Genomic DNA, 23,239 nt, shown 5'->3' with positions numbered 1-23,239 from the left:
CTTCCCCCAGCCTGCCGCTTCTGTGGGAGCGCCTGCCAGGGGGCCCTGACGCTGTTCGGTGACTGACTGCTCATGTTTCATGACAAAACCAGTGTCAGAAACAATTTCCAGCCCCGGCTGGTGTGGCTCAGTGGACTGAGCTCCGGTCTTCGAACTTAAGGGTCGCCGGTTCGATTCCCAGTCAGGGCACAGGCCTGGGTTGCGGGCCAGGTGCCCAGTTGGGGCTGCACAAGAGGCAACCACACAGTGGTCTGTCTTTCTTCCTCCTTTGCCCTCTCTCTAAAAATAAATACATAGAACCTTTTAAAAAAAACCTTTCTAAATAACATCTTAATGTGAGCAGGTAACTTTTTTTTTTTACTCTAAAAAACGGGTTCTCTGTAGGATTCAACTTGGTCTAAAATTATGGTTGCCAGTTCTTGGCTCAAGACGTAGCGGATGTCACTGGGCGAGCCTTCCTGGCCCGGCCTCGGGGGCAGGGAGGGTGGGCGTTGCAGAGCAGGTGGCTGGCCCGAGGTCTCACGCTGTCTCCTCCGCCCAGAGCGCGGTGCCCCCGGCCCAGGAGGAGAGGCCCAGCCCCGCTGCCCCCGGCCTGGCCCGGCAGCCTGTGCCCAGGAACAAGCCCTACGTCTCGTGGCCGTCGTCAGGTACCGGGGGGCGGGGGGGGGGGGGGCCAGGGCCGGGGGGCGGGGGCTCTGGGCCTGCCCTTCCGCTGGGACTCCTTCCCCTGAGACGCGGGCGTCCTTGTGCCGTAGGTGGGTCTGAGCCCAGCACGGCGGGGCCCCTGAGAAGCATGTCCGACCCCGACCAGGACTTTGACAAAGAGGTAAGGCCTGCCCAGTGAGGGCCCGCGGCCCACGGGGAGGAGCACCCCAGTGGCCACTTTCTTGGGAAGATTCTTTGCCTACACGGGAGCGACCGCGTGGGGCCCCAGGGTGGGGTGGGGCCCAGGGAGGGGTGGGGTGCCTCCCGAGGAAGGCAGTGCAGCTCGACGACGGGCCCCGGGCCCCATCGCCACCAGCTTGTCCGGAGGTTGGCGCCCGTGACCGGGCTGTCACAAGAACGAGCGAGCGACCCCAGTTAGCATTGCTGACCCATGCGCCCCCGAGAGTGAGGTGGCGTGCCTCACGCCGCCCCTGTCCCCTGGACGCCCCGTCCACCCCCACACCCCGGGGGTGTCCCCGGAGCGCTCAGCCCAGAGTGCAGGCAAGGCTCGGCTGCCCGCGGCCTCGCGTCCCTCCTGTCCCCCCGGGTCATCAGCCGGCCCGGCCGCTGTCCGCGCGAGGCCGTGAGTTCACTCTGCAGGGGCTCGTTCCTCGCAGACGTCCCTCCGTCAGGCTCGTCTCACTCGGAGTCGGGCGAACTGCGCTTCCCCCGCCTCCCCCCGGCCACCGGTCTCCCCGGGGACCGACGGGCAGGTGTGTGCACACACGCACACTCGCACACACTTCCTGGAACTGGCAGTGGGGCGCTGGTGTTGAGCCCCCCCACCCCCCACCCCCCGAGTCGGGGCGGCCCCGCGCTGTCCAGTGCGGAGCGGAGCAGTGTGCGTGACCCCGAGGCGTCCCCACGGCGTCCCCCTCCCCTCCCCCTCCCCTCCCCCAGTGCAGGCCCCGCCCGCTGGGCCCTCGCCGGGACCGGGCTCGTCCTCCGTCCGGCAGCTGCTGGGTTTGGGTTGGTTTCGAGGTTCGGGCAGCGCATCCTAGGCGGGGGTGCCCCCCGGGGACCTGGGGTCCTGGGGTGAGGCTGGGTGGCTGCTGGGCGCGTTCTGTGTTGTGCAGCCGCCGGCTCTGACTAGTGCACAGCCCTCCCGTCCCCGGCCTTTCCTCTCCGGGGAGCTGCCCGTGCAGGGCCCCCCGCGGGGCTGGAGTCGTGTGGCGCGGGGCCCGGCGTGTCTGGGTTCCGTCACCAAGCGCCATTTCTCAGGGTCCCTCCGGGTCGCCCGTCGGTGCTGTGGGGCTCCTCCTGGGCTCGGCGTCCGGGGTGTCTCCGGCGGTCTGGGGCCACCCTGACCTGGGCTGCTTCCACCCTGGGCTGCTGCAGGGTGCTGCTAGGAGTGTGCGTGTGCGTGTGAGCATGTGTGTGAGCCCGTCGTCACTCCCTGTGGGCGTGCACCCCAAAGCTCTGGGCCACAGGACGACTCTGAGTCGTGAGGAGCCGCCAGACTTCCCCGAGGCCCGCGGCCCGCCTGTTTCAGGGCCGTCCCCGCAGGAGGGGGGGCGCCCTGTCTCGCTGCGGCTTCACCTGTGTCTCCCCCCGTGGCTGCTGGTGTCGAGCGTCATTCCCGTGCGCTTGGGGGCGCTCAGAGGAACGTGCGTTCAGGCCCCTGTCCGAGGAGGAAGCAGTGGCCAGCTCCGTGCCCCCAAACACCCGCCCCCACTGTGCAGGCCCCCACCGGGCGCGGGGCTCACGCCACCCCCTCTCTGCCCACAGCCCGACTCGGACTCCACCAAGCACTCGACCCCTTCCAACAGCTCCAACCCCAGCGGCCCCCCGAGCCCCAACTCCCCCCACAGGAGCCAGCCCCTCGAGGGCCTGGAGCCGCCGGCCTGCGACGCCTGACTCCAGCACGGGCGGGGAGCCGGTGCGGCCGCATCACCAGCGCCGAGACCGCGCTGACCCTCCGGTGTCGGCCAAGGAGATGCAGAGTCGGCGTGTAGATGTGGAGACAAGGAAAGCCCTTGTCGTGACGCGCCGGTCTCACGCCACACTGTCCTGGGCAGCAGACCAGACCCTTCGTCCACACGGCCGGGAGGCGGCACCGTCCCCTTTGCACTCGAAGGACCCCCGCAGCCTCTGCCCGGACCGGCTGCAAGGGTGCCCGCCTCGGCCACCTGCTCAGAGACCCCAGCCAGCAGCTGCAGCGCGGCTCTGCCCAGCACGCAGACGGCTCTGCTGGCCTGGTGGGCTGCTCGCCCCTCTCCTGAGACTCTGCGCAGCCTGGGGTGGGGGGGAGGTGCGGGGGACGTCCCGTCCAGGGTGGCTAGGGTTCTGCAGACAGGCCAGTGGAGGTTGGTGGACTCACTCCGTTGGGCGTGGACACGGGTCCCTTGCGAGCGGCACCCGCCCTGCCCTGGCCCCCGTGAGCGTCCCTCCCCGGCCACGACCACGGAGCGTCACCAGCATCTACTACTGTGAAGTCGGCTGTGCTGTCTCCCACTCATTCCCCAGCTCCACCTTCCCCGTGGAAGTGGGGTGTCCCGGTGCAGCCGGGACGCCCCGCCGCCAGGCCCCCTGCATGGAGCCCCCGATCAGGGCCCACCCGGGTCGTGTGGACTCACCGACACCCGCACACCGCCCCCCTCGCAGCGCCTGGGTGCACACTCGCCCCCCGTGTCTCCTGGGAGCGGTCGGGCCCGCAGCCCGGCCCCCAGAGGCTCACGGGCACCTGGCCAGCACACGGCCGTCCTCGGCCCAGGGCGGGCCGCCCTCCGCTGCCCCACGGCCAGCACCCTTAGACGCTTCAGAGACGTGCACTCGCCGGGAGTCGGCACGGAGCAACGGGCACCGCCCCCCACCCCGCCCCGGGCCTTCTGCGGGGGCTGGCACCTGCTGGGGGGTCTGGTTTTTACTTTTTTAATGTAAGTCTGAGTCTTTGTAATTATTGAATCGTGAGAACATTTCTGAGCAATTTACTTGTCAATAAAGCATCAGATGGCAGTTGTAAAGCTCCCAGTGGCTTGTCTGAAAGGAACGGCCTGTCACCTGTGCCTGGACGCGCCCCCGAAGGCAATGAGTGCCCTTTAGGGCGCCTCCTCAGGGGCCCCACAAAAGGCACTTGTGCCCATGGGGCTGGCTAGCCTCAGAGCAGGACCCCTCCTGTCGAGGCAGCATGGAGCTGTGTGGGGGCAGCTGTGTGGGGGCAGCTTGCCATCCAGAACAGCAGGGCACCCTGTCCGCCCGCATGCATGCCGGCCTGCAGCCGCTCCAGGGGCTGGCCCGAGTCCCTGGGGGGTGCTCAAGGGACGCTGGCTGGGTGGACAGCCACACTGGGGCTCTGGCCCTGATGGGCGCTTTCCCCATCCGTCAGGCAGGGAGCAGCCCCTCTGTGTGTGTTTGGTGAGACACGGGCAGTGACAGGCCTGCTAGAGGGTGGGCCGCAGCCTGGAGCTCCCGCGTGATCCCATACCGTTGCTGGCCGCCCACCAGTGGGTCACTGAAGACCCAGGTCCGTCTCACTGGGGGTCTCTGCGGTCACCGTGGGGAAGGCACAGGACACGCTGGCTGCAGAGTTCCACCCAGAGGGGTTCCCGTCCTTTCTGCCCCCACTGTCCAGACAAGTCCCGGCTGCCCTGGCCACCGGGAAGTGGACTGCGCCCCCCCCCCGCCCCCGGTGTGGGAGCTGCAGGGGCTGCGTGCGCCAGGCACAGGCGGGGCCTTTCAGAAACCAGCGAAATCACAGCAGCTGGGGAAACGGAGGAATAAGCAGGGACCGGTGCTGTGGAGCAGCTGGGAGGGGCAGTGGGCAGCCCGGCTTCCGGTCAGACGGGTTAGATCTCGGCCCCCAGGTGGCCGCCTGTGCCACTTGGAGCACAGGCACCGAGTGCCGTTAAAAAAAATAAAGCTGTCAGCTGCTGCAGCACAAGGCAGGGCGGCGTCCAGGCCTGGAAGGCAGCCCAGCCCCACAGGAAGGATCTGATCCAGGGTCTGAAGCCAGCAGCGGGTGGGAGCGCGTGTCTCCAGACCCAGGCGCTGGCGAGTGGCCTCTGAGCTGCCTGGCCCCATCAGAGGAAGGGGTCCGCCCCCCCCCCCCCCCCCCGTCCCTGCAGGAGGCGCCCCGGGGCCCGCCCTTGGGGTGGCCTAGGCTGATGTGTGCCCACGTCCACCCTGGTCCTGTTCCTGCGCCGCGGCTTCGCGGGCGCTGGCTTCTGCCATGGGCCCCTCCAGCACCAAGGGCACAACCTGCCCAGGAGCGGAAACAACGTCGTTGACGGGAAGCCCCTGGCCACCCACGGGGCTGCTCCGGGCTGCCCCTGGCGGGGCCGGCCAGTGGGCCGGCCAGCCTGCAGGGACGGGCTCTGAGGACCACCCCTCTCGCCCCGACTCCCACGGGGCAGGGGCACGGGGGTGGCGGCGCAGCAGTCACTGTGTCCGAGGACGGCAGGGGCAGGAAACGCCTTTATTGGGCAAGGCCGCCCTGTGCTTGGCCGGCCGGGACGGGATCCCGCAGGTTGGGACCCGCACGCTCAGGCCTCCTCCTCGGAGAAGAGCGGGTTAATGAAGTAGATCTGGCTGGTGCTCCCGGCATCCGCCTGCGGGGCTGGGGGCTGCGGGCACGCAGAGTCAGGGGGCGTCGGGCGCGCGGAGGCCCGCACCCCAGCGCCGCAGCCACTCACCTGCTCCACGGAGCCTGCCGCGCCGAACACCGGGTTGGGAAGCCCAGGGGCGGCCCGGCCGCCGGGTCGCGCCGCCTCCACCTGGGGGTGGGAACTCCCGTGAGCCCCCGCTTCCCGCTCCGCGTACCCGAGGCCCCGCCTCCTCCTTTTACGCTGTGCACGTGGGGTCCCGCCTCCTGCCCTGACCCCGCACACCTGAGGCCCCGCCTCGCCTACCTGAACCCCGCCACCTGCCCTGCGTACCCGAGGCCCCGCCGCCCGCTTTCACGGCGCACGCACGAGGCCCCGCCTCCTGCCCTGGCCCCGCCCACCCGAGTCGGGGCACCGCCTACCTGAGCCGCCCCGTGCGGTGCAGCAACAGCGCCCCCGCCGCCAGCGCCAGCAGCAACAGGAGCAGCGCGGCTGTCAAACCGCCCGCCAGCCCCGCGCGCGACCCTGGCTGCTGCAGACCCGGCGCCGAACCGCCGCCGACAGGCGCACCCGACTCCCGGACGGTCGCCGCCAAGACCCCGAGGGACTCTCCTGCAACGCAGGGCGGGGCTCAGTCTTCCACGCGCGAGGCGCGGCGGGACCGGGCCGGGGACCAGGAGGGACACCCGCGGTTACCGTGTTCGGCGACGTCCGCCAGGAGGGCCCGCGCCAGCTGCCCCGCGCTGCCCGAGGGGGGCCCGGTCTCCACCAGCACCACCTGGATCTCCGTGTCGGCCCCCGCGCCTGTGGCCTCGTGGGGTTGGGGCGGACGCGGCACCTTGGACACAGCGGCCTGCAGCTCCTGGTACTGGGGCTGGGGATGGGGACAGGGTTCGCCCGGGGACTCCGCCCCTGGGACCTGCAGGGACCTTGCGGGTAGGGACACGCGGTGGACAGGTGGGCGGAGAGTGGACGCGTCCACGAGGAGGCGGAGGGGGCCTCAGCGTCCCTGACAGGGGGAGCGCCAGAACGCGGGCGCGGAGCGGGGGGGGGGGGCGGCGGGGCAGGGGCGCGACCCCATTACCAAGGTCAGGAAGTCGTGCAGCAGCCGCGCTCGGTACTGCTCCAGGTCAAAGGCGGGGCCGTGGGTCAGCGACACGATGGCTCCTGCGACAGGAGGGCAGGGGTCAGCGCAGCGAGCCCAGGACCCATGGGTGGACTGCACCAGGGTGGCCAAGCCGTCCCAGCAGCCAGAGGCCGGGCAGGGACGCTCACCGCAGAGGTCGCAGCACTGCCCCTCAGGCCGGAGGGCGTCCTGGCAGGCGGCCGGGGGACAGTGGCCGCCCAGGGGCTGGAGCAGGGCCCTGCAGATCCACGGCTGCACCTGGAGGCAGGAAGCGGGGTTGGCGCGGAGAGGGCGAGGGGCAGACCTGCGGCCCGGCCCAGCGCCGTCCCGGCGCGGAGCCCCCGCCGCTCTGCCACGGGCCGCGCTCACCTCGGTGTTGCCGCAGACGCAGCCCGACGGGTCTGCACACGCCTCGGGCTCCAGGCTCAGCGCGCCGGGCCCGTGGAAGCGCAGGCGGCCGGCGCGGGACGTCAGGAAAGCGGCCAGGTCCTCATCGCGTGTGAACTTCTGCGTTGGCCGGGTCACCAGCAGCGCCAGCCGGGGGAGGCGACAACATCAGAGCGCCCGCAGCCCGCACGTCCAGAAGACCGGAGAGGGAGGCGACCCAGGGAGGGGCCCTGCCAGGGGCCGGAGCCCCGGGGCCCCGAGCCTCTGCCCCTCCCCCGAGCGCCCCGCTCACCTGGCCCAGAGCCCAGACGCTGCGCACGCGCAGAGTGCGGGCGCCGGGGCCGAGGCCCACCCGGAAAGAGCGGTCGGGCGGGAAGACGACGTCGTCGTGGTGGCAGGGCACGCGTTCGGCGTCCACCGAGAAGAGGCCGCGCGTCGAGTCCCTGGAGCGCCAGGAGCGTGGGTCGTGCCACGAGAAGCGGTCGGGGTCGAGGAAGAGCGCAGGGGCGCCTGGCGGGCAGGTGGGCGCGCGTCCCTGAGCCCCCTAGGAACAGTCCCCCAGCCCGGCCCCTCACCGACAGCCCCCCGCAGGCCCCGCCCCTAGACACGCCCGTCAACCCGGACAGGCTGCCACTCAAGACCCATCGGCAGAACGCCCTTCGTGCAGGCCCCGCCCCCTGAACACGCCGTTTGCCCAGGCCCTGCCTCCAGGACACGCCCCTCCAGGCCCCTCCTCCCGTCACACTCCAATGCGGACCAAGCTCTTCCCTCCAGGCCCCGCCCCCTGTCCTGCCCCCTCACCCGCCTCGCAGGCCGAGTCCGAGCCGGGGCCTGCGGCGCCGAGTCCTGCTCCCGGGGCCAGGACGAACTCCCCATCCAGCGGCAGGAGCTGCAAGAAGCGCAGACTGAGGCAGCGCCACGTGGTGGTCCAGCGCGCCCGGAGAGTCTGGCCTGCGCCCATCTTGCCCCTGTGACCTGGGAGGAGAACCTGGACGGCGGCCAAAGGGGTGGGCAGGGCCGCGGGTCAAGGAGCAGGAGCTGCGCTGAGACCTGGGGGCTGGAGAGTTTGGGGCAGGTGACACTTGCCAGGGCCACTGCCTCCCCTGTGGGCCGTGAGGCTGCACCAAGCCGCTGGGAAGACTGTGGCAGCCCTGAGCCGTGTGCGCGAGGGAACTGGGTCCCAGGGGTGGCCGGGGAGGGTCACAGGCTGTGCAGTCCAGGCCGCAGGTGTCAAAGGAAATACGGCAGGCAGCGGGAAAACCAGAGAGGAAATGCTGACCGGCCCCCCTCCCCTCCCCTTCCCCCACTTGCAAGCCTCAAGATCCCACCCCTCCCCCGCTGGCCCTCCTGGGGCTGGAAGTGAGGGCGAGCCATGGGAGTGTCCGGTGCAAGGGTCAGGGGGCTCAGCCTCACCAGGGGTGCAGCCTCGTGTCCCAACTCACTGGGCAGGGCCTGCCCTTCAGCTGTCCGCAAGCACTAGGAAGCCGACCCCCCCGGGGGGATGTGAGGTCACAGGCCAACTGCCTCCCCACCGGAGGGCACTGTGACAGCCTGCCAGCCCCCACCCCCCGCCCCCGCAGGCACCAGGACGAGCCTTGGGGACAGGCAGAGGTGGAATGCCTCGGGAACAGGGGCGGTGCTGGCAGTGTGAAGCCGCAACTCCGTCCTTTTGTAAAGAACGGGAGGGGGGTCCCTGTAACTAAACTACGGAGAATGTGATACTTGCAAGGCAGAACACAGTCAGTGAGATGAGCATGGATACTGACCCGGCTGGAGACCAGCCGGTTAGGGGGCTGCTGTTGGCGGTGCCGGGGGGGGGGGGGTGGGGGGGGGGGTGCTGCCCCCGAAGACAGTGGGAGAGGACCGGGAGGGAAAACCCAGGAGCGGTGGGGGGGGTCAGGTCAACATTCAGATACGAGGGGTGCGGGGAGAACATACTTGAAGAAACAATGCAGGTGAATTTTCCAGATGTTGAAGAAAACCAGGAAACTTCAGACTGAAAGGCCTCAGTGTGTGCCTGACAGGAAGTAAGGACAGCCACGCCTAGACAGGTGGCCTTCCCCTTCGGAGTATTGAAGACACAGAGGACATGCTAAGGGCTTCAGCGAGAAAGAGCAGACCACCCAGGAGAGAGAGCGGGTCGAAACCAGGTTTCTCAGCAACAGTAATGGACTCGGAAAGACAGTAGAATGCTTTATATATTAAAGGAAAAGAACTTTCCATGTAGAATTCTATCTATACTTTTTAATCCTCCCCCGAGGATGTGTTTGTTGATTTTGGAGAGAACGGAAGGGAGAGAGGGAGAGAAGCGTGGAGGTGGGGGCAAAACAACGGTGGGTCGCCCCTTGTCCTCGCCCCACCCAGGGCTCAAACCCACCGACTTCTGGCTTACGGGATGGCGCTCCAACCAACTGAGCCACCCGACCAGGGCTCCACCTGGAATCTTACATCCAGACAAACGTCCCTTCACACGCAAGAGCATGACAAAAACGCCCTCAAGCTCCTCCCAGCCAGCCGGGAGCCGTGGCGCCTCTCGGACAACCGGCACACGGGCCACCAGACTGGGGCCCAGGGAAGCCCCCCCAACAAGGAGCGACACTCTGAGCTGGGTCGCCCTGGGGCCAACACCACGACGGCCCCCAGTCCACCGGCGGTCGGCACCGAGCGGCCCCGGGCCTCGAGGCTGGTCCTGGGTACTTTCCTGGGCTCGGAGCGCGGTGCACGCAAAGCGAGGACTGCGGGTGTTGCCCGAGGCACGTCCACCAACTGGGGCCGGCAGAGAGCTGCGCCGTGCTCGCTCACGCCGAGAGCACCGTCAGGGCGGGGGGCGAGTCCCGCTGGGCACGGCCCTGGGGTGCAGGGAGGGGCCGAGCTGGCCCCTGAGGAGGAAGAGGTTTTCAACCAAAAGGGATCGAGGAAAATTCAGAAGAGACGAGATGAAGACAGGAAGGAGAATGCCAGGCTCAGCCGTCTCCCAGGGGCTGCAGCCCCTGCAGGGCGAGTCTCCTGCCCACCCGGCCTCCTCCGAGACCGGGCCCCTGCAGGCAGACGGGGCGGGCAAGGTGCTGGGTCCCGCAGAGGGTGCTCGGCCGGAACAGAGAAGAAACAGGCCTCCCCCTGCCTCGGCTCACGAAATCAAGGTGTCCATTCTCTGAAAGAGTAGAAAAGAGAAAAGGAGGGAGGAGGGAAGGAAGGAAAGAAAAGAATAAAAGGAAAAGAAAGAAAAGAGAAGGAAGGGAGGGGAGGGGAGGGGAGGGGAGGGGAGGGGAGGGGAGGGGAGGGGAGAGGAGAGGAGAAGAGGAAATCCCTCAAGCCCGGGAGACGACACCTGGCCGCCCCTCAAGGACCCGCCCTGCACCCTGCCCTGCGCCCTGCGCCCTGCAGACGGGCCTGGTGGAGGCCAAAGGAAAGGAGGCCCCGCGCTGTGAGGCGATGTGAGAAGTAAAGCGACGAGGCGCTCTGCTGAGGCGGATCGTTGTCTTTTTAAAATTCCCAGGAACCAGCCCCGGCTGGTGTAGCTCAGTGGATTGAGCGCGGGCTGAGAACCAAAGTGTCGCAGGTTCGATTCCCAGTCAGGGCACATGCCTGGGTTGCAGGCCACGGCCCCCAGCAACCGCACATTGATGTTTCTCTCTCTCTCTTCTCCCTCCCTTCCCTCTCTAAAAATAAATAAATAAAATCTTAAAAAAAATTCCCAGAAACCAGGACTGACGTGGGACGGGGGAGGGGAGGACCAAAAGGACGGGCGTCGCTACAGGACTGGCTCGTCCCAGGGAGAAACAAACAGGGAAACGTTTGGGAATTCAAAAGGACCGCCACACTCGAAAGCCTGGGTGAAATGTATCGATTTCCAGAAAAATTTAAAACATCAAAATCGACATAAGAAGCGATAGAAGATTCAAGTAGGCTAGCAAACATTAAAGAAACTAAAATGTTAGTCAAAGATCTCCTAATTTCAAAATCCTTAGCCCAAGCCCTGGCTGGTGTAACCCAGTGGACTGAGCACCAGCCTGTGAACCAAAGTGTCGCAGGTTCGATTCCCAGTCAGGGCACATGCCTGGGTTGCAGGCTACGGCCCCCAGCAACCACACATTGATGTTTCTCTCTCTGTCTCTGTCTCTTTCTCCCTCCCTTCCCTCTCTAAAAATAAATAAAAAAGTTTTAAAAATCCTTAGTCCAAATGTTTTTACGGGTAAAGACAGAAATTGTCTTGGAAAACAGAAAAAAAAACAAAAGAAGTGGAAATTGCCCAGTCCGTTTTACGAGGCAAAGGTGATCTTGATTTCAGAACCAGGTGAAGGACCTTCCAAGGTAAGAAAATCACAGGCTCATTTTGTTAAGGAGAGATTATGCAAAAATCCTAAATAAGCCCTGGCTGGCATAGCTCAGTGGACTGAGCGCAGGCTGGGAACCAAAGTGTCCCAGGTTCAATTCCCAGCCAGGGTACATTCCTGGGTTGCAGGCCATAACCCTTAGGAACCGCACATTGATGTTTCTCTCTCTCTCTCTCTCTCTCTCTCTCTCTCTCTCTCTCTCTCTCTCCCTTCCCTCCCTAAAAATAAATAAATAAAAATCTTAAAAAAAATCCTAAATAAACTATTAGCTGACCCGATGCAACTGTGTGTTTTTAAAAATACAGGGTGTTCAGCCCTGGCCGGGTGGCTCGGTTGCTTGGGGAGTCATCCCGTACACCAAAAGGCTGCGGGTTCGATTCCCGGTCAGGGCCCAGACCTAGGCTGCCGGCTCAACCCCTGGTTGGGACACGTACCAGAGGCAACAGATAACGTTTCTCTCTCTCCCTCCCCCTCTCTCTGAAATCAGTAAACATATCCTCAGGATACAAAAGGGATAAAAAAAGATACAAAAAGATTAAAACAAAACATGATGTCCAAAGGGTTCACGTGGCAGGAAAGCGGGCGGGCAGGCCTGGGACTTGCGGTGGCATGCGTGTCTGGGCGTGTCCCAGCAGATGGCAGCGGGGAGTCCCGTGCCGGGAAAGTCGGTGTGCTGTGACAGAGGGAGTCCCGGGCTGGGAGCCGCGGCGGGCGGCCGGCTCTGACCGGCACCCGCACGCCGGCGCCAGGAGGGCAGCTCGCAAGGATGGCTCCACCTCAGCACGCTGCAGGGGCCCGGCCAAAGGAGGGAGAACCTCACTTCTCCGTCCACGGGGGGAACCCCGAAAAAGCCCAACACCCTATTTCCGATTTCTAATCTGAGAGTAGAGTAGAACCGAATGAGGTTCACGCGGCAGAGCCCTGCGGCCGCCTCGGCACTCGGCGGAGAAGGTCGGCGCGCTTGTCTTTGCCTGGGACAGAAGGACGCCCTCGCTCGTCACGTTTGTTTAACGAGGGCAGTGCGGTCGGGAGAGAGAGGGAGCTCCAGGGGTTAGGGCTGGAGGGGAGGGGTGGCCGCCGTTGTCCTCAGAGGTAACTGCTGGGGAACATGATGTTTAAAAAGTGAGCTCCACCCCTGGCTGCCGTAGCTCAGTGGATTGAGTGTGTGGGCTGCGAACCAGTGTCGCAGGTTCGATTCCCAGTCAGGGCACAGGCCGGGTTGCAGGCCAGCTCCCCGTTGGGGGCCACGTGAGAGGCAACCACACACTGATGTTTCTCTCCCTCTCTTTCTCCCTCCCTTCCCCTCTCTCTAAAAATAAATAAAATCTCAAAAAAAAAGTGAGCTCCATTCCCAGCAGACCCCAAACCATAACGTGTTTCTGAAGTAGCCACCCCGGTGAAAGACCTCAACTCGGGGGGCGGGGGGGTGGCTAACACTCTCGCAGAGCCCTCCTGGCAGGGGAGCTGAGATGTTCGGAGAGGTGGGTCCTGAGACCCCTACGGAGACGCCACGTGCGGACAACGGGAGGGCTCGTGGGGGACCCAGAGGGAGCCCTGGCACCTGCGCGCACTGGGTGAGCGGCCAGGCCGTGTCACGGGCCGAGGGCGAGGCTGGCGGTGGGTGGGAAGGAGGACGTGCGACACCGGACGTGGACACCGGGCGTGCTCCAGGGGCGGGAAGGAAGAGCCGGCCCCCTGGCTAGCCTCCCTGGAACGTGTGCCCCTGGCGGCCAGACCTCGGCCGAAGAGACGGGACGCGTGGTCCCTTGGTTTGTGACTGGGGCAGGCGAGGGGCTCAGAGGCAACCCAGACCCGGTTGGAAGACGATGGGTTTGCCTGTGATTACGACAGGGCTTCCGCTCCGTGAGGGGGCGGGGGGCGGGGGAGGTCCCCGGGAGGAAGAACACCGCCCGTCACAAAACCGTACGTTTACTTAAAACCTTTTTTTCTGCTCATCAGTTTTCGTTTGTGTTTGTGTGTTAATGTGCGGCCCAAGACGATGTCTTCCAGTGTCAGCGGGGACGGCTGGAGAAACAGGGCCCCCCCAAACAAGAAAACGGGGCGAAGGGTAGAAACGGGGAGGGGGGTAGGTTCAGCAGGAAGAAAACCCCAGGGGCAGACACCCCAGACTTCAGGACAAGCGAAAACCCTGCTGTCCCCGGCCCGTGACGAGGGCGGCGTCAGCCTGTGGGACCCTGCTGTGTGTGGCGGGGGGGGGGGGGGGGGGGCGGTGGGCTGGGAGAGGGGGCCTGTGCCGCCGGGCTGGGGGACGGGCTTGCATGGCGCTGGCCTGTCTGCCCCCCGCCGACGGGGACTCTGGGGCCCCCACCCCGTTGCTCCCCGGACTGACCCCACCCAGGTCCTCTGGGGGCATGGCTGTGCGGAGGAGAGGCTGCGGGTGAGGGGGACGCCCCGGGGGCCGTGCCCAGAGCCCCCCAAAGAGAGAAGGGGCTCCTGCCTGGGCGTCTGGGGACGCAAAGAAGGGCCTGGCAGCGGACGGATGGACAGATGGACGGATGACAGTCGGGTCCCCGAGCTCTCCTGAAGACCAAAGTAACACGGTCGCCTGGGAGGGGCCCAAGCCCCGGAGCCCCACCCCCCTGACCCCCTGCATGCGGGTCCCCCACCCCACATGCTGCCCAGGCTGCCACCGAAACGATGCTTCAAATTAGGGGTCAGCCACCCTTTCGGCATTGGGCCGGAGACCGAGTATGTCCCGCTCTGCGGCCACACGGCCCCCTGGGAGCCCCCGCCTTTGCCGGGCAGCACGGCCGTGGGCTCGGAAGGAGCAGGGAGCCGGCGGGGGCTGTGGGCTGACCGGCTTGTTGCACACACTGGAGGCTGAGCTCCCGGCCTCTTCGCTTCGACCCCACCCGCCAAGGCAACCATTTACAAACGTGAAAACCGTTCCTAGCTGCAGCCGTGTGGGGTGAGGGTGGGGGAGGGGCTGGGGGAGGGGGTCGGGGTGGGATCCGGGGCACCTGGCTCACCTGCCTCCAGCAGGCCGCCCGCCCCACGGGCCGGGCCCCGTCTTGGCCTTCACCACCGCGCAGTCCACCCGTCCCACTGAGCCCGGGTGACCTCTGCTCCCCCCCTGATTCCCCGGCATCTCCGGACGCCAGGCTCTGGGCAGCAGCGTGAGCCAAGGGTCCCTGGGAGCCGGCGGGTCTCAGGCACCAGGACAGGGAACGGCCTGGGGAGGGAGGCCTTTCTCCACCGACCCCAGGCCCCCGGGCCGCCTGGGGCCAGGGCGGCCATGAACACGGCCCGCCCCAAATTGGTGAATTTACTTAGCACCCTTTTTTTTGCTCATCAGTTTCCTTCAGTGTTTGTGTATTTAGTGTGCGGCCCAAGACAACTCTTCTTCCTCCCATGTGGCCCGGAGATGCCAGAGGCTGGTTGGACACCGCTAGGAGGGGACACAGGACTGCGGGGGACCGAAGCCAGGGGCCGGGGGCAGTGTGGGCAGGAGGTGCCCCCCCCTTCTGAGGAGGCTGGGTGTCCCCCGCCCACGCGGTCCCGGGATCCCTCAGAAACCCCCCCAGAGGACCAAGTCTGCGCCCGCAGGGGCCGCGCGCACCGCCAGCGCCCCCGCCTGGCGGCCGCGGGCGCCGCTCACCATGTCCGAGACGCTGTGCGCCGCTCCCACCAGGACGGACACCATCTGCCGGGAGACGCGGCGTCAGCGCGGACCCCACTGGGCGCCCCCGGACCGCGCGGGGCTCAGGGTACGAGCCCACCCCCCTCCCCGGCACCTTGTCCGCGGGGAACTCGACGGCGGCGCCCGCGCACGGGGTCCGGTTCTGGCTCCAGTTGTCCGCCGTGTCGAAGTCGGTGTCGGGGACCCAGATTTTGTAGCCGGCCCGGCTCAGCTCTGGGGAGGGGGACCCTGAGCGCTCCCCGTGCCCGTGGGCGCCCGGCTCCTGCCCAGCGTCAGTCTCCTGGAGGACGACCCCGCCCCCGCCCCCGCCCCCCCCGGCGTGGAGGGCGGCAGGCGCTGGTCCCACAGCCCCGCCCCGCCCCGCGCGCGCCCTGGAGACCTCCCACCGGGCCTGCGGAGCCCGCGCAGACGCGCATCCCCCGGGATCGCCCGTCCCCAGCGCACCCGGGGCCGGCGCAGCGAGCCCGGCGGGCCTGGACCGTGACCACCAGGGACGCAGGGGCGGTGGGAGGGGCTGGGGAGGCAGGGCCCGGCCGGAGGGCTTGCCACGGGCGCGCCAGGGCAGGGACGCGGCTGCGGCTCTTACAGCTCGGGGCTTGGGTGCGGTTGGGGCGGGTCGAGGAGCCTCGTGGGCAGGGACCCTGAGACAGCTCCGCAGCTCCGCAGACTCCTGGGCGCGCCGCAGCTTTGCGCCGGGATGAGCGCGGCCCCGCGACGCGCCTGGCCCGGGCCCCTCGCCTCCCCCGCCGCCCGCTGGGGCTGCGCTGGTGCGGCCCGAGCCGCCCACCCGTGAGGAGGCCCATACCTCCGGATCTAGAGGGACCTCGGCCTCGGGCCTGCGCCCCGCCGCGCGCTGGCCGGCCGGCGCGCCCCGCTTACCGCAGAGCTGCAGGCAGAGCAGCAGCCGGCCCGGCGCCCCCAGCGCGCCCATCTCCACTCCGCCGCGGCCGCCGCCTCCCAGGACTTTGCCCCACGGAGCCCACGTGACCAGGCGGGGCAGGGTGGGGGCCCGGGGACAGTTACACATTCACCTCCAGACCCGCCCGGGGAGAGGCTGCAGGCTCCTCCGCCGCGCCTGTGGGGCCTCGCCGCCTCCGGTCCCCCCAAACTCACGGGCCTGGGGTGTCCGGAGAGGGTTCGTCAGGGCCCACCTGCCCCGACGAAGTGCGTGTGTTGGGGGGAGAATAAACGACCTCTGGTTCCTTCTCCGTCCGGGATGCCCACCTGTTGGGGCTCCGAGTCCACTCTCCACTCGGGGCCTCCGGCCTCCTGCAGGTGGGCCTCGGAGGGGGAGGTGATGGGGGCAGGTGGGCAGTGCTGGGGCTGGGGCTGGGGCTGGGGCAGCGGCGGACCCCGGGGTTTGCGGAGCGGTGGAAGCTGCCTGTGCCGGATGCAGGGGAAGGCCGGCAGCAAGTGGCGGGCCAGTCACGGAGCGACGGTGTGCAGAGGAGGGTTCGTGAGTGTGTGGGTGCTGGACGGGGGGTGGGGGGGCAGCGTGGAGGATGCAGGGACCGTGGCCAGACCCCGGACGCGGCTGGGGGCGGCAGCGGGCTGCGGAAGGGGGGTGCAGACGAGCAGACAGGTGGTGGGCGGGTGGGCAGAGGAGGGAGGCGGCCGTCGGATGAAGCGGAGCTGGCCGGCCAAGCGGGTGGCGGCCGGCTGAAAGGCACGGCGGGTGTGTTTGGGCACACTCACGCGGGTGAGTGGGCGGGTGGACGGACAGTGAGCCGGACTCGGACGTACTGTGGGCGGACAAGAGCGGAGGTGGCGGCTGGACACTGGGCAGGCGCGTGGTGGGGGGGGGGCAGGTGGACAGACGGGCAGCAGGGTGCTGGAGGGTGGGTCCGGGGGGCTGACCAGCCCTAACAGGGGAGGTGGGTCTGTCTCCGAATGCGGCCCAGAGGGATGGACGTGGTGAGCGGGCAGAGGCGGGTCCATGGGTGACAGGGTGCAGAGCGGGTGGGCACGCAGATTTCATGGGGTGAAGTGGGTGATGGACCGTGTGTTTGTGGGGGGCAAGGTGAGTACTCAGGGGTGGGCTGTGAACCAACAGAGAGAGAAGCAGGTGACCCGTGGCTGGTGGGGGACGGTAGAGGATGCCTTCACTGCCTCTGGTGGACGGAAGGGGGGTGGGGCCGTGGGTGGGCCACGGGCTCCGGGTGACCAGATGGAGCTGAGGGCACGTGCAAGGGTGGGCAGCAAGGCGGAGGACTGTGGGTGAGGGAGCCAGTCAGCCTTGGGGACTCCCACGCCCCTCCCGACGGGTGCCTAGCCCCGCCCCCCCCCCCCCCCCCCCCCCCGCCCGCTCACCGAGGACAGGACAGAGCCTGCTGCTGGGGCCACTCTGGCCTCTGCGCCCTGGGGGCGGGCAGTGGCCTGCCTGGGAGGAGGGTGTGAGCACACCAGCCCCCCGGCCCCACCGTGTCCTCGTGGGATGGGGACCCCGCTCTCAGCGGCCCCGAGGTGCCAGCCCCGCTCAGGGGGACGGGGGAGGAGGAGGGTCTGCCCGGCCCTGAAGCTGGGCCTTGCCTGCCTGTCGGCCCTGCAGACAGACCCACCCTCCGAGACCTCAGCTGGGAGCGCAGGGGCTGTTTGGGGGGCACATGGGCTTCGCCCCTCGGCTTGCTTCCTGCTGGGAAGGAGGTGGCTCCGTGGAGGGCGGCTCTGCCCGGAGCCCCTGCTCTGTCACTGCACCCCCAGCCCAGAGCGCTGCAGCTGCCCCAGTTGGCCGGGGCTCCCTGCTCCTGACACAGGAAGAGGGTCGTGCGGAGGGCAGAGCCCCAGGGAAGCTCCAGTGGCTGGGACGGGCGGGCCTGGGGGAGCGGAGCTCTGGCCACTCCTGCCCCACCTGGGCACGCCGAGCCCTGAGGGACTGTGCTATCTGGAGAGGGCAGCCAAGAAGGGCTTCCCGGAAGAGGCGGCACAGAGGCAGCAACGCAAAGGCTGCGGTCCCAGCTGTAGGCAGAGGGCACAGGCTGGCCCTCTGGTGGGGCTGGGCTGGCCGGCTGCGGGGTGTGGCAGCCACTCCTCGCCTCGAGCAGCTGTCAGAGACGACCCACAGAGGAGCCCGCGCCAGGCGGGAGGCAGGCACTAGCCCCGGCCCGGGCCGCCCGAGGAGCAAAGATGGGAGGTGACGCGTGGCTGGACCACACTGGCCGCTGCGTCCTCAGTGCCCCGGACGCCCAGGCCCACGGGGGCACACGCTTCCTCGGTGGGACGCGGGAGGCACGCAGCACCCCCAGAAGAGTTTCTTCCGGCGACCGGGGAGCCCCACAGAGTGGCTGCGTCTGGCACTGGGAGGGTCCAGGGGCCCGGCTGTCTGTCTGGTCTCTTGGCCTCTGCGTCCGTCTGTCCTGCTCTGACCACGCTCCGTGAGCTGCTGTGCAGGTCCCTCCACGCTCAGCCTTCCCCACGTGGCAGGGAAGGTGGGCCGGGGGAGCTGGAACCCCCCCGGCCGGCTGCAGCGGGGCTCAGCGAGGGGCCAGCTGGCTGTGCTGTGGGGAGCCTGCTGCCCTCTGAGGGCCACCACAGCCCCCCTGGGGGGGGGCACCCCGAACGGCGGCTCTGCTGCCCTGGGCTGCGGGCGAACAGACCCCTGCTGGTCCTGTCCCCCGTTGGACCCCCATCTCCTTCACCCCGCACTGGCCCCGACGGAGCGGCCACCCCGTCCCCTGAGCCGAGGGAGGCGCGAGGGTCCTCAGAAGCAGTCCACACGCTGCGGGCCTGGCCGTGGCCTCCCTGGGAGCCGCTGCCGCCCCAGTACGACCCCGGGGACGGAGGCCGAGAGCCAGCCCAGGAAGGGCTGCTGTGTGGGACCCCAGGCCCCGGGGCTGCAGCCTCGGCCCAGCTGCTCCGCTCCTGGGCTGCTGCTCTGGTCTTCTCTCCCGTGGGGCTCAGCAAAGCCACTGCTCAGGAAGGGGGGGAGGGTCCAGTTCCTGCCCCCAGGGCTGCAGCCCTGCACCACCAGAAGGGGCTCTGCCCCCCCCACCTTGCTGTGTCCATCCCTGATGCGGCTGAGGCTGAGGTGGCGCCCGGGGCCTGAGCACCTGCCCAAGAAGGTGGATGGAGTGTAAGGGGTGGGTGGACTCGGGAACGCCCCCTAGAGACAGGGACCAACAGGGCCGTCCCCTTCTCCGAGCAGCTGTCTGTGTCTGGAAGAGCTGGGGGATCCGGGCCCTGTGATGGGCTCCCCTGCAGGGTGCAGGTATGGGGTGGGGAGGACTCTCAGGGTGGGCCGCGGGACAGCAGGAGCGGTGCGGCCGCATCCGCGCCGGGTCCTGGATTCTGGGAGGGAGGGGCCCCCACTCCTGCCGTGGCTGGGGGCCTGAGGTGGTGCAGAGAGGGTGGGGAAGGAGCTGAGCAGTTCCCGGGGTGTGTGCACGGGCTGGGGGCAGCCCCAGGCAGACGCAGGCGGCCTGCGGCAGGGCCGGCACCAGGCCCCAGGGAGAGCAGCGGGGCTGAGCCCGTCCCACTCCTGTCCTGGGCAGCTGCTCGGAAGACGTCTCCAGGAGCCCCCAGCAGCCCAGAGTCAGCGCTGGGGCAGCTTTTTAAGGACCAGCCGGTCACAAACAGGAGGCAGGTGCTGCCCCGGCGACCGGACAGATGAGGGAGCCGCGGCCCAAAGGGCCCGAAGTCCCGCCGCCGGGGGTGGCAGCGAGGGCGGGACGCGGTCTGCGGCCTCCTGGACCGTGAGGGCCTGCCCAGCACATGAGGTACAGCCGCCGCCTGCAGGGCCGGCCGGCAGCCCGGGCAGAGCGAGCCTGCAGGACCCTTCCTCCAACACCGAGAATCTCACGACAGGGCCGCCTGAGCACCCGCCCAGCTGCAGCCGCCGGGGAGCCCGTGCCCACACCCGGGGCCCACACCATGGGCCGGGGCCGCCGCCGCCGAGACAGGGTGACGCGGAGCCCGGCGGTCCTCGCTCAGGTTTATTTCCCTCTAACGAGACAGCTTAGCATTTCCAAGGTCGGCATTCTACACTCGTACAGACTTCAGTTATTAGCATCAGAAACACAAAAGAAAACGTTACAAGACCTCAAAACACAAATAAATACCAAATAAAACCACACACGATATACAGTAAACAGAAATATAAAACGTAATAATGCTATCTGAAAGTCAGACATGTTGTTGACTCGCACTAACATGATTATTGCTGAGCAATAACTTACACTTGTGTCTTTTTGTTGTTTCTTAGAAGAGCAGAAAAACACGCCGGGAGTCACTGGTCACAGTCACTTGCGCTGTCAGGACAGGGGGCCCACCAGCGGCAGCCACGGGGTGTGGGGAACAGCAGGCGGCCCGGGGCGACGGGAGCTCCTCCCTCTTTGGCCGCCTTCTTTGGTCTTTGTTCCGGTCCGGGGGCCGGGGCAAGCGGAGGGCGAGCCGGAGGGGCGGGGGTGCGACTCTGGAGACGCCACTGGGTCGGCCCTTCCCTCTGGCGAGGGCGCCATCCCCCCACTGAGTCTCGGAGAGATCCTCGGAGATCCTGCCGCTTCCGTGTTTGCCTGACTGGGTCGCTGGGTTCGCTGTGGTCGGTCACCTTCCTTTTCTGAGGGGGCCGGGTCACCAACACCAACCACCTCGTGCTGCAGGGGGCAGTGGCCGTCCTGGATGCCACCTCGTCTCCCCGCCGGGCCAGTGGGGAGTGTCCCCAGCACGCCTCCGGGCTTCGACTCGACACCCCTCCCCTCCACCGGCCCTGGCTCCCCAGTGACCGCCGGAACTGCCCGGCAGGCGAGGGTGATGGCCAGGCCGCTGGCCGACACAGGCGCCCACGCGAGCCTCCCCGACCCAGACCCGTGGACACGCTCCACGTCAGAGTGACCGCAACCATCGAGACTGGCCCATGAGAGGCAGGGCTGCGGTCTCGGCTGAGAAGTCGATTCCGGTGGCAGACGCATCCCTCATCACAAACACGAGGTGAAGGGGCCGCCGGGACCCCCGGGGGGATCCTCTGCAGCCCAGGGAAGAGCTGGCCGGCCCCGCACCAGCGACCCCAGGCCGGGGCCACGCTCGCGGCCAAGGTGTGAGCACCCGACCAGCCCGGGAGGCCGGCGGACGGGCCCCGAACAACAGTGCCCTACCGTGTCGGGGACGGGTGCTGGGGCTCAGGGTGCGGCCCCCCTCGGGGCCGGGCTGTGTTCCAGGCTCCATCCAGATGCCCTCGCCTCTGCAGGCGCTGCCCTGCCCCGGCGGGTTGCCAGGCCAGCCACGGGGGGCCACCCCGCGACATCGCCGAGAGAGAATGGGGTGCTGCCCACAAGGGCTGCAGGTGTCAGCTGGGCCGCTGACGACTCGGGAGGAGACAGGCTGGCTGTCCCCCCGGGGTCCCCGAGGTGGGCCCCACTGGTCCAGGGGGAGCCTCGGGGGCGTCACTTCTGCCCGAGACCACCGGGCTCAGCCAGCAGCAGTTGGGCCCGGAGGCGGCAGCTGGCAGGCAGGGTGGGCCTTCCCGTCAGGGCCTCCGGCGTCAGGGTCGGTGGGGGCTCGGAGCAGGGGACAGCCGGGACTTGGGGCTGTGACAGCAGCCACCGAGAGGCCCCTCCTGTCTACGCCACAGCGCACGCACTTGGGGCCCCATCCCATCCGGGGGCCGGCGCCAGCCTGTCCTCTGGTGACCTGGGAGTGCCTCTGTGCACTGCAGCGCTCTCCCGCCACCCGTGAGCCTGGGCACGGGAGACCCTGCCAGTGAGGAGGGCCAGCTCACGACCCCAGAGACACACCAGTCCCCGGGCCCCAGGGGGTCTCTGGGGAGGGGCGAGGCTGCCACCAGACACCGCCGGCTCCTCTCCAGCGTCAGAACCCGTGCCCGCGGGGAAGCCTGTCATGCACCTGACCACGCTGCGTCCCACTCCCGTTGTCAGTCGGGCGGTGAGGTCAGGCCTCGCTGCGCAGGCAGGGCGTCGGGCGGCCAGGAGGCTGCCCCCGCCCCGTGGGCCCAGGGCACAGGTGGGGAGGGCGTGCACAGAACAGTGGCCACAGGCCCACAGCCCCCACATGCCCCCACCTGTGACCTAGCCGCAGGGCGACACTCCGGCCGCTGGCACAGCCTCTCCCTGGGGGGATGGTGCCGGCCGCCCACGCCAGGTCCCGGGCCCCCGTGGGAGGCGCAGGGAAGCCGGGCACCAGAGGGGACAGCCCCGCCCTCGGGGACAGACACTTCCGGGCGGCTGGCCCCCACCACGACTTCAAGGGGGGGATGTCTTTGTCTTCCTTTTTGACCAGAGCAAGACGCTGCTCGTCCCGACTTTGCTGCGGAGGAAGCCACAGGGCGTGCCTGTCGGTGGCCTGGGACCCCGGGGCACCACCTGAGGCCCAGCGGGGGGGGGGGGGGGGCTTCAGGGGTCTCTCCTCGGGGTCCACAGGGCAGGGCCGGGCGAGGCCTGGAGGTCGGGGACCCTCTGCAGGAGCGGTGGCCCCACAGTGCCCACGGGACGTCCTTCCTCCGTGAGTGGGGACGGGGACGCACACTCGCCCCCAGCGCCGTCCTGCGGTGGAGACGGGGGAGGGGAGACCACGGAGCGTTGGAATGGCCGCGGGCCGGCGGGCGGTCGTCGGGGGGCGAGGGGGGCGCTTCCAGCAGGCACTGGGGCGAAGGCACGCCCAGGGTGGACGGCAGCACCAGAGGCACGGTGGGCCGCCAGGCACCAGCCTGGCCGTCCCGCGCCACCGTGGGGAGCCCAGAGGCGGGCAGGCAGTCCGAGTGCGCGGCCCGGCCGGCCGGCCGGCGTGGGCGTGGCCCTGGGACGACGCGCGTAGGCGGCGGCGGGCGCGCGCTGGCCGTGCCCGAGAAGCACCCGTCACGTGTAGCACCGTCGGGTCGGAGCACCGGGAGGCGCGGTGCAGGGCGGAGGGCGCGGCAGGCCGGGCTCCGGTGCCCATCACAGTTGGACCATGGAGAGAAGGTAAACAGTGAGTGGAGAAGACGCCGGCGGGGCAGGCGCGGGCCGGGCCCAGGGGCCTCCGAGGCCGACCCTCCCGGGGGCGGTGGTCCCGGAGGCCCGCCGGTCAGCTGGAGCGGCCCCCAGAGCTGCGTCTCCGGAATGCTCGAGGGCCCCTGCCCACGCCCGGCCTGGGCGGCTCCCCCTGGGAGGCCTCGAGACTCAGAGCCTGTGACGGTCACGCAGGGGCCCGGGGGCCCGGATGGAGACTGGCGCCCCCACAGCAGGGGCGGGCGGCCCGGGGGCCGGGGGCAGACAGGTGCTGTGGCCGGGAGAGGCCGGCCCCACGGCCACGCCCTGGGACCGCGGAGGACGCAAAGCCGGGCCGGGAAGCAGCATGCAGCCTAAGGCACGTGGACCGTACGCCGCCGTCTCTACGCGAGGACGCTGCTCTCGGAGGTCTCGGACGGGGTGCAGCAACGTGACAGGAGGGAGGGCGCCTGCTGGGGCCGCCGCCGGCGTGCGTCGCCTACCCACCCCGGACGCCGAGGCCGGCGGTGTCCGCGGCCAAGGCCTCGCCGGAGCGCATGGGGCACAATTTA

The 23,239-nt window shown here is 68.5% G+C and overlaps 3 protein-coding genes across 3 annotated transcripts in view; 1 reads left to right on the top strand and 2 right to left on the bottom strand.

Annotated features, from left to right (window-relative positions):
- CDC42BPB (CDC42 binding protein kinase beta) overlaps positions 1 to 2,663 on the top strand; it is a 64,389-nt gene extending 61,726 nt beyond the window's left edge. Inside the window, 3 exon segments of the mRNA XM_036014125.1 lie at positions 542 to 647; positions 756 to 826; positions 2,434 to 2,663. Of these exon segments, the coding sequence (XP_035870018.1) occupies positions 542 to 647; positions 756 to 826; positions 2,434 to 2,562 (306 nt within the window). The 3' untranslated portion in view covers positions 2,563 to 2,663.
- A 2,437-nt stretch (positions 2,664 to 5,100) lies between these two features.
- On the bottom strand, positions 5,101 to 15,716 carry AMN (amnion associated transmembrane protein). The gene is given in 13 exon segments (XM_028506306.2): positions 5,101 to 5,267; positions 5,337 to 5,374; positions 5,377 to 5,417; positions 5,669 to 5,858; positions 5,943 to 6,120; positions 6,331 to 6,413; positions 6,522 to 6,630; positions 6,742 to 6,879; positions 7,052 to 7,269; positions 7,561 to 7,648; positions 14,713 to 14,757; positions 14,849 to 14,967; positions 15,634 to 15,716. Coding segments are annotated over 13 exon segments (1,380 nt in total). The 5' UTR covers positions 15,686 to 15,716; the 3' UTR covers positions 5,101 to 5,186.
- A 2,735-nt stretch (positions 15,717 to 18,451) lies between these two features.
- LOC114492116 (collagen alpha-1(I) chain-like) lies at positions 18,452 to 23,226 on the bottom strand. Its single transcript, XM_028506307.1, has 4 exons — positions 23,175 to 23,226; positions 22,228 to 22,959; positions 21,764 to 22,064; positions 18,452 to 18,800 (listed from the first exon to the last, which is right to left on the bottom strand). Exons 1-4 carry the CDS (start codon positions 23,224 to 23,226, stop codon positions 18,452 to 18,454), a joined length of 1,434 nt encoding a protein of 477 aa, XP_028362108.1.
- Between the last annotated feature and the right edge of the window lie 13 nt (positions 23,227 to 23,239).

Source organism: Phyllostomus discolor, chromosome 1 (assembly GCF_004126475.2).
Source record: "Phyllostomus discolor isolate MPI-MPIP mPhyDis1 chromosome 1, mPhyDis1.pri.v3, whole genome shotgun sequence".
NCBI classification, from domain to species: domain Eukaryota; kingdom Metazoa; phylum Chordata; class Mammalia; order Chiroptera; family Phyllostomidae; genus Phyllostomus; species Phyllostomus discolor.
Note: the sequence above shows the minus strand (reverse complement) of the source record. Positions and strands in the feature narration are given on the sequence as shown.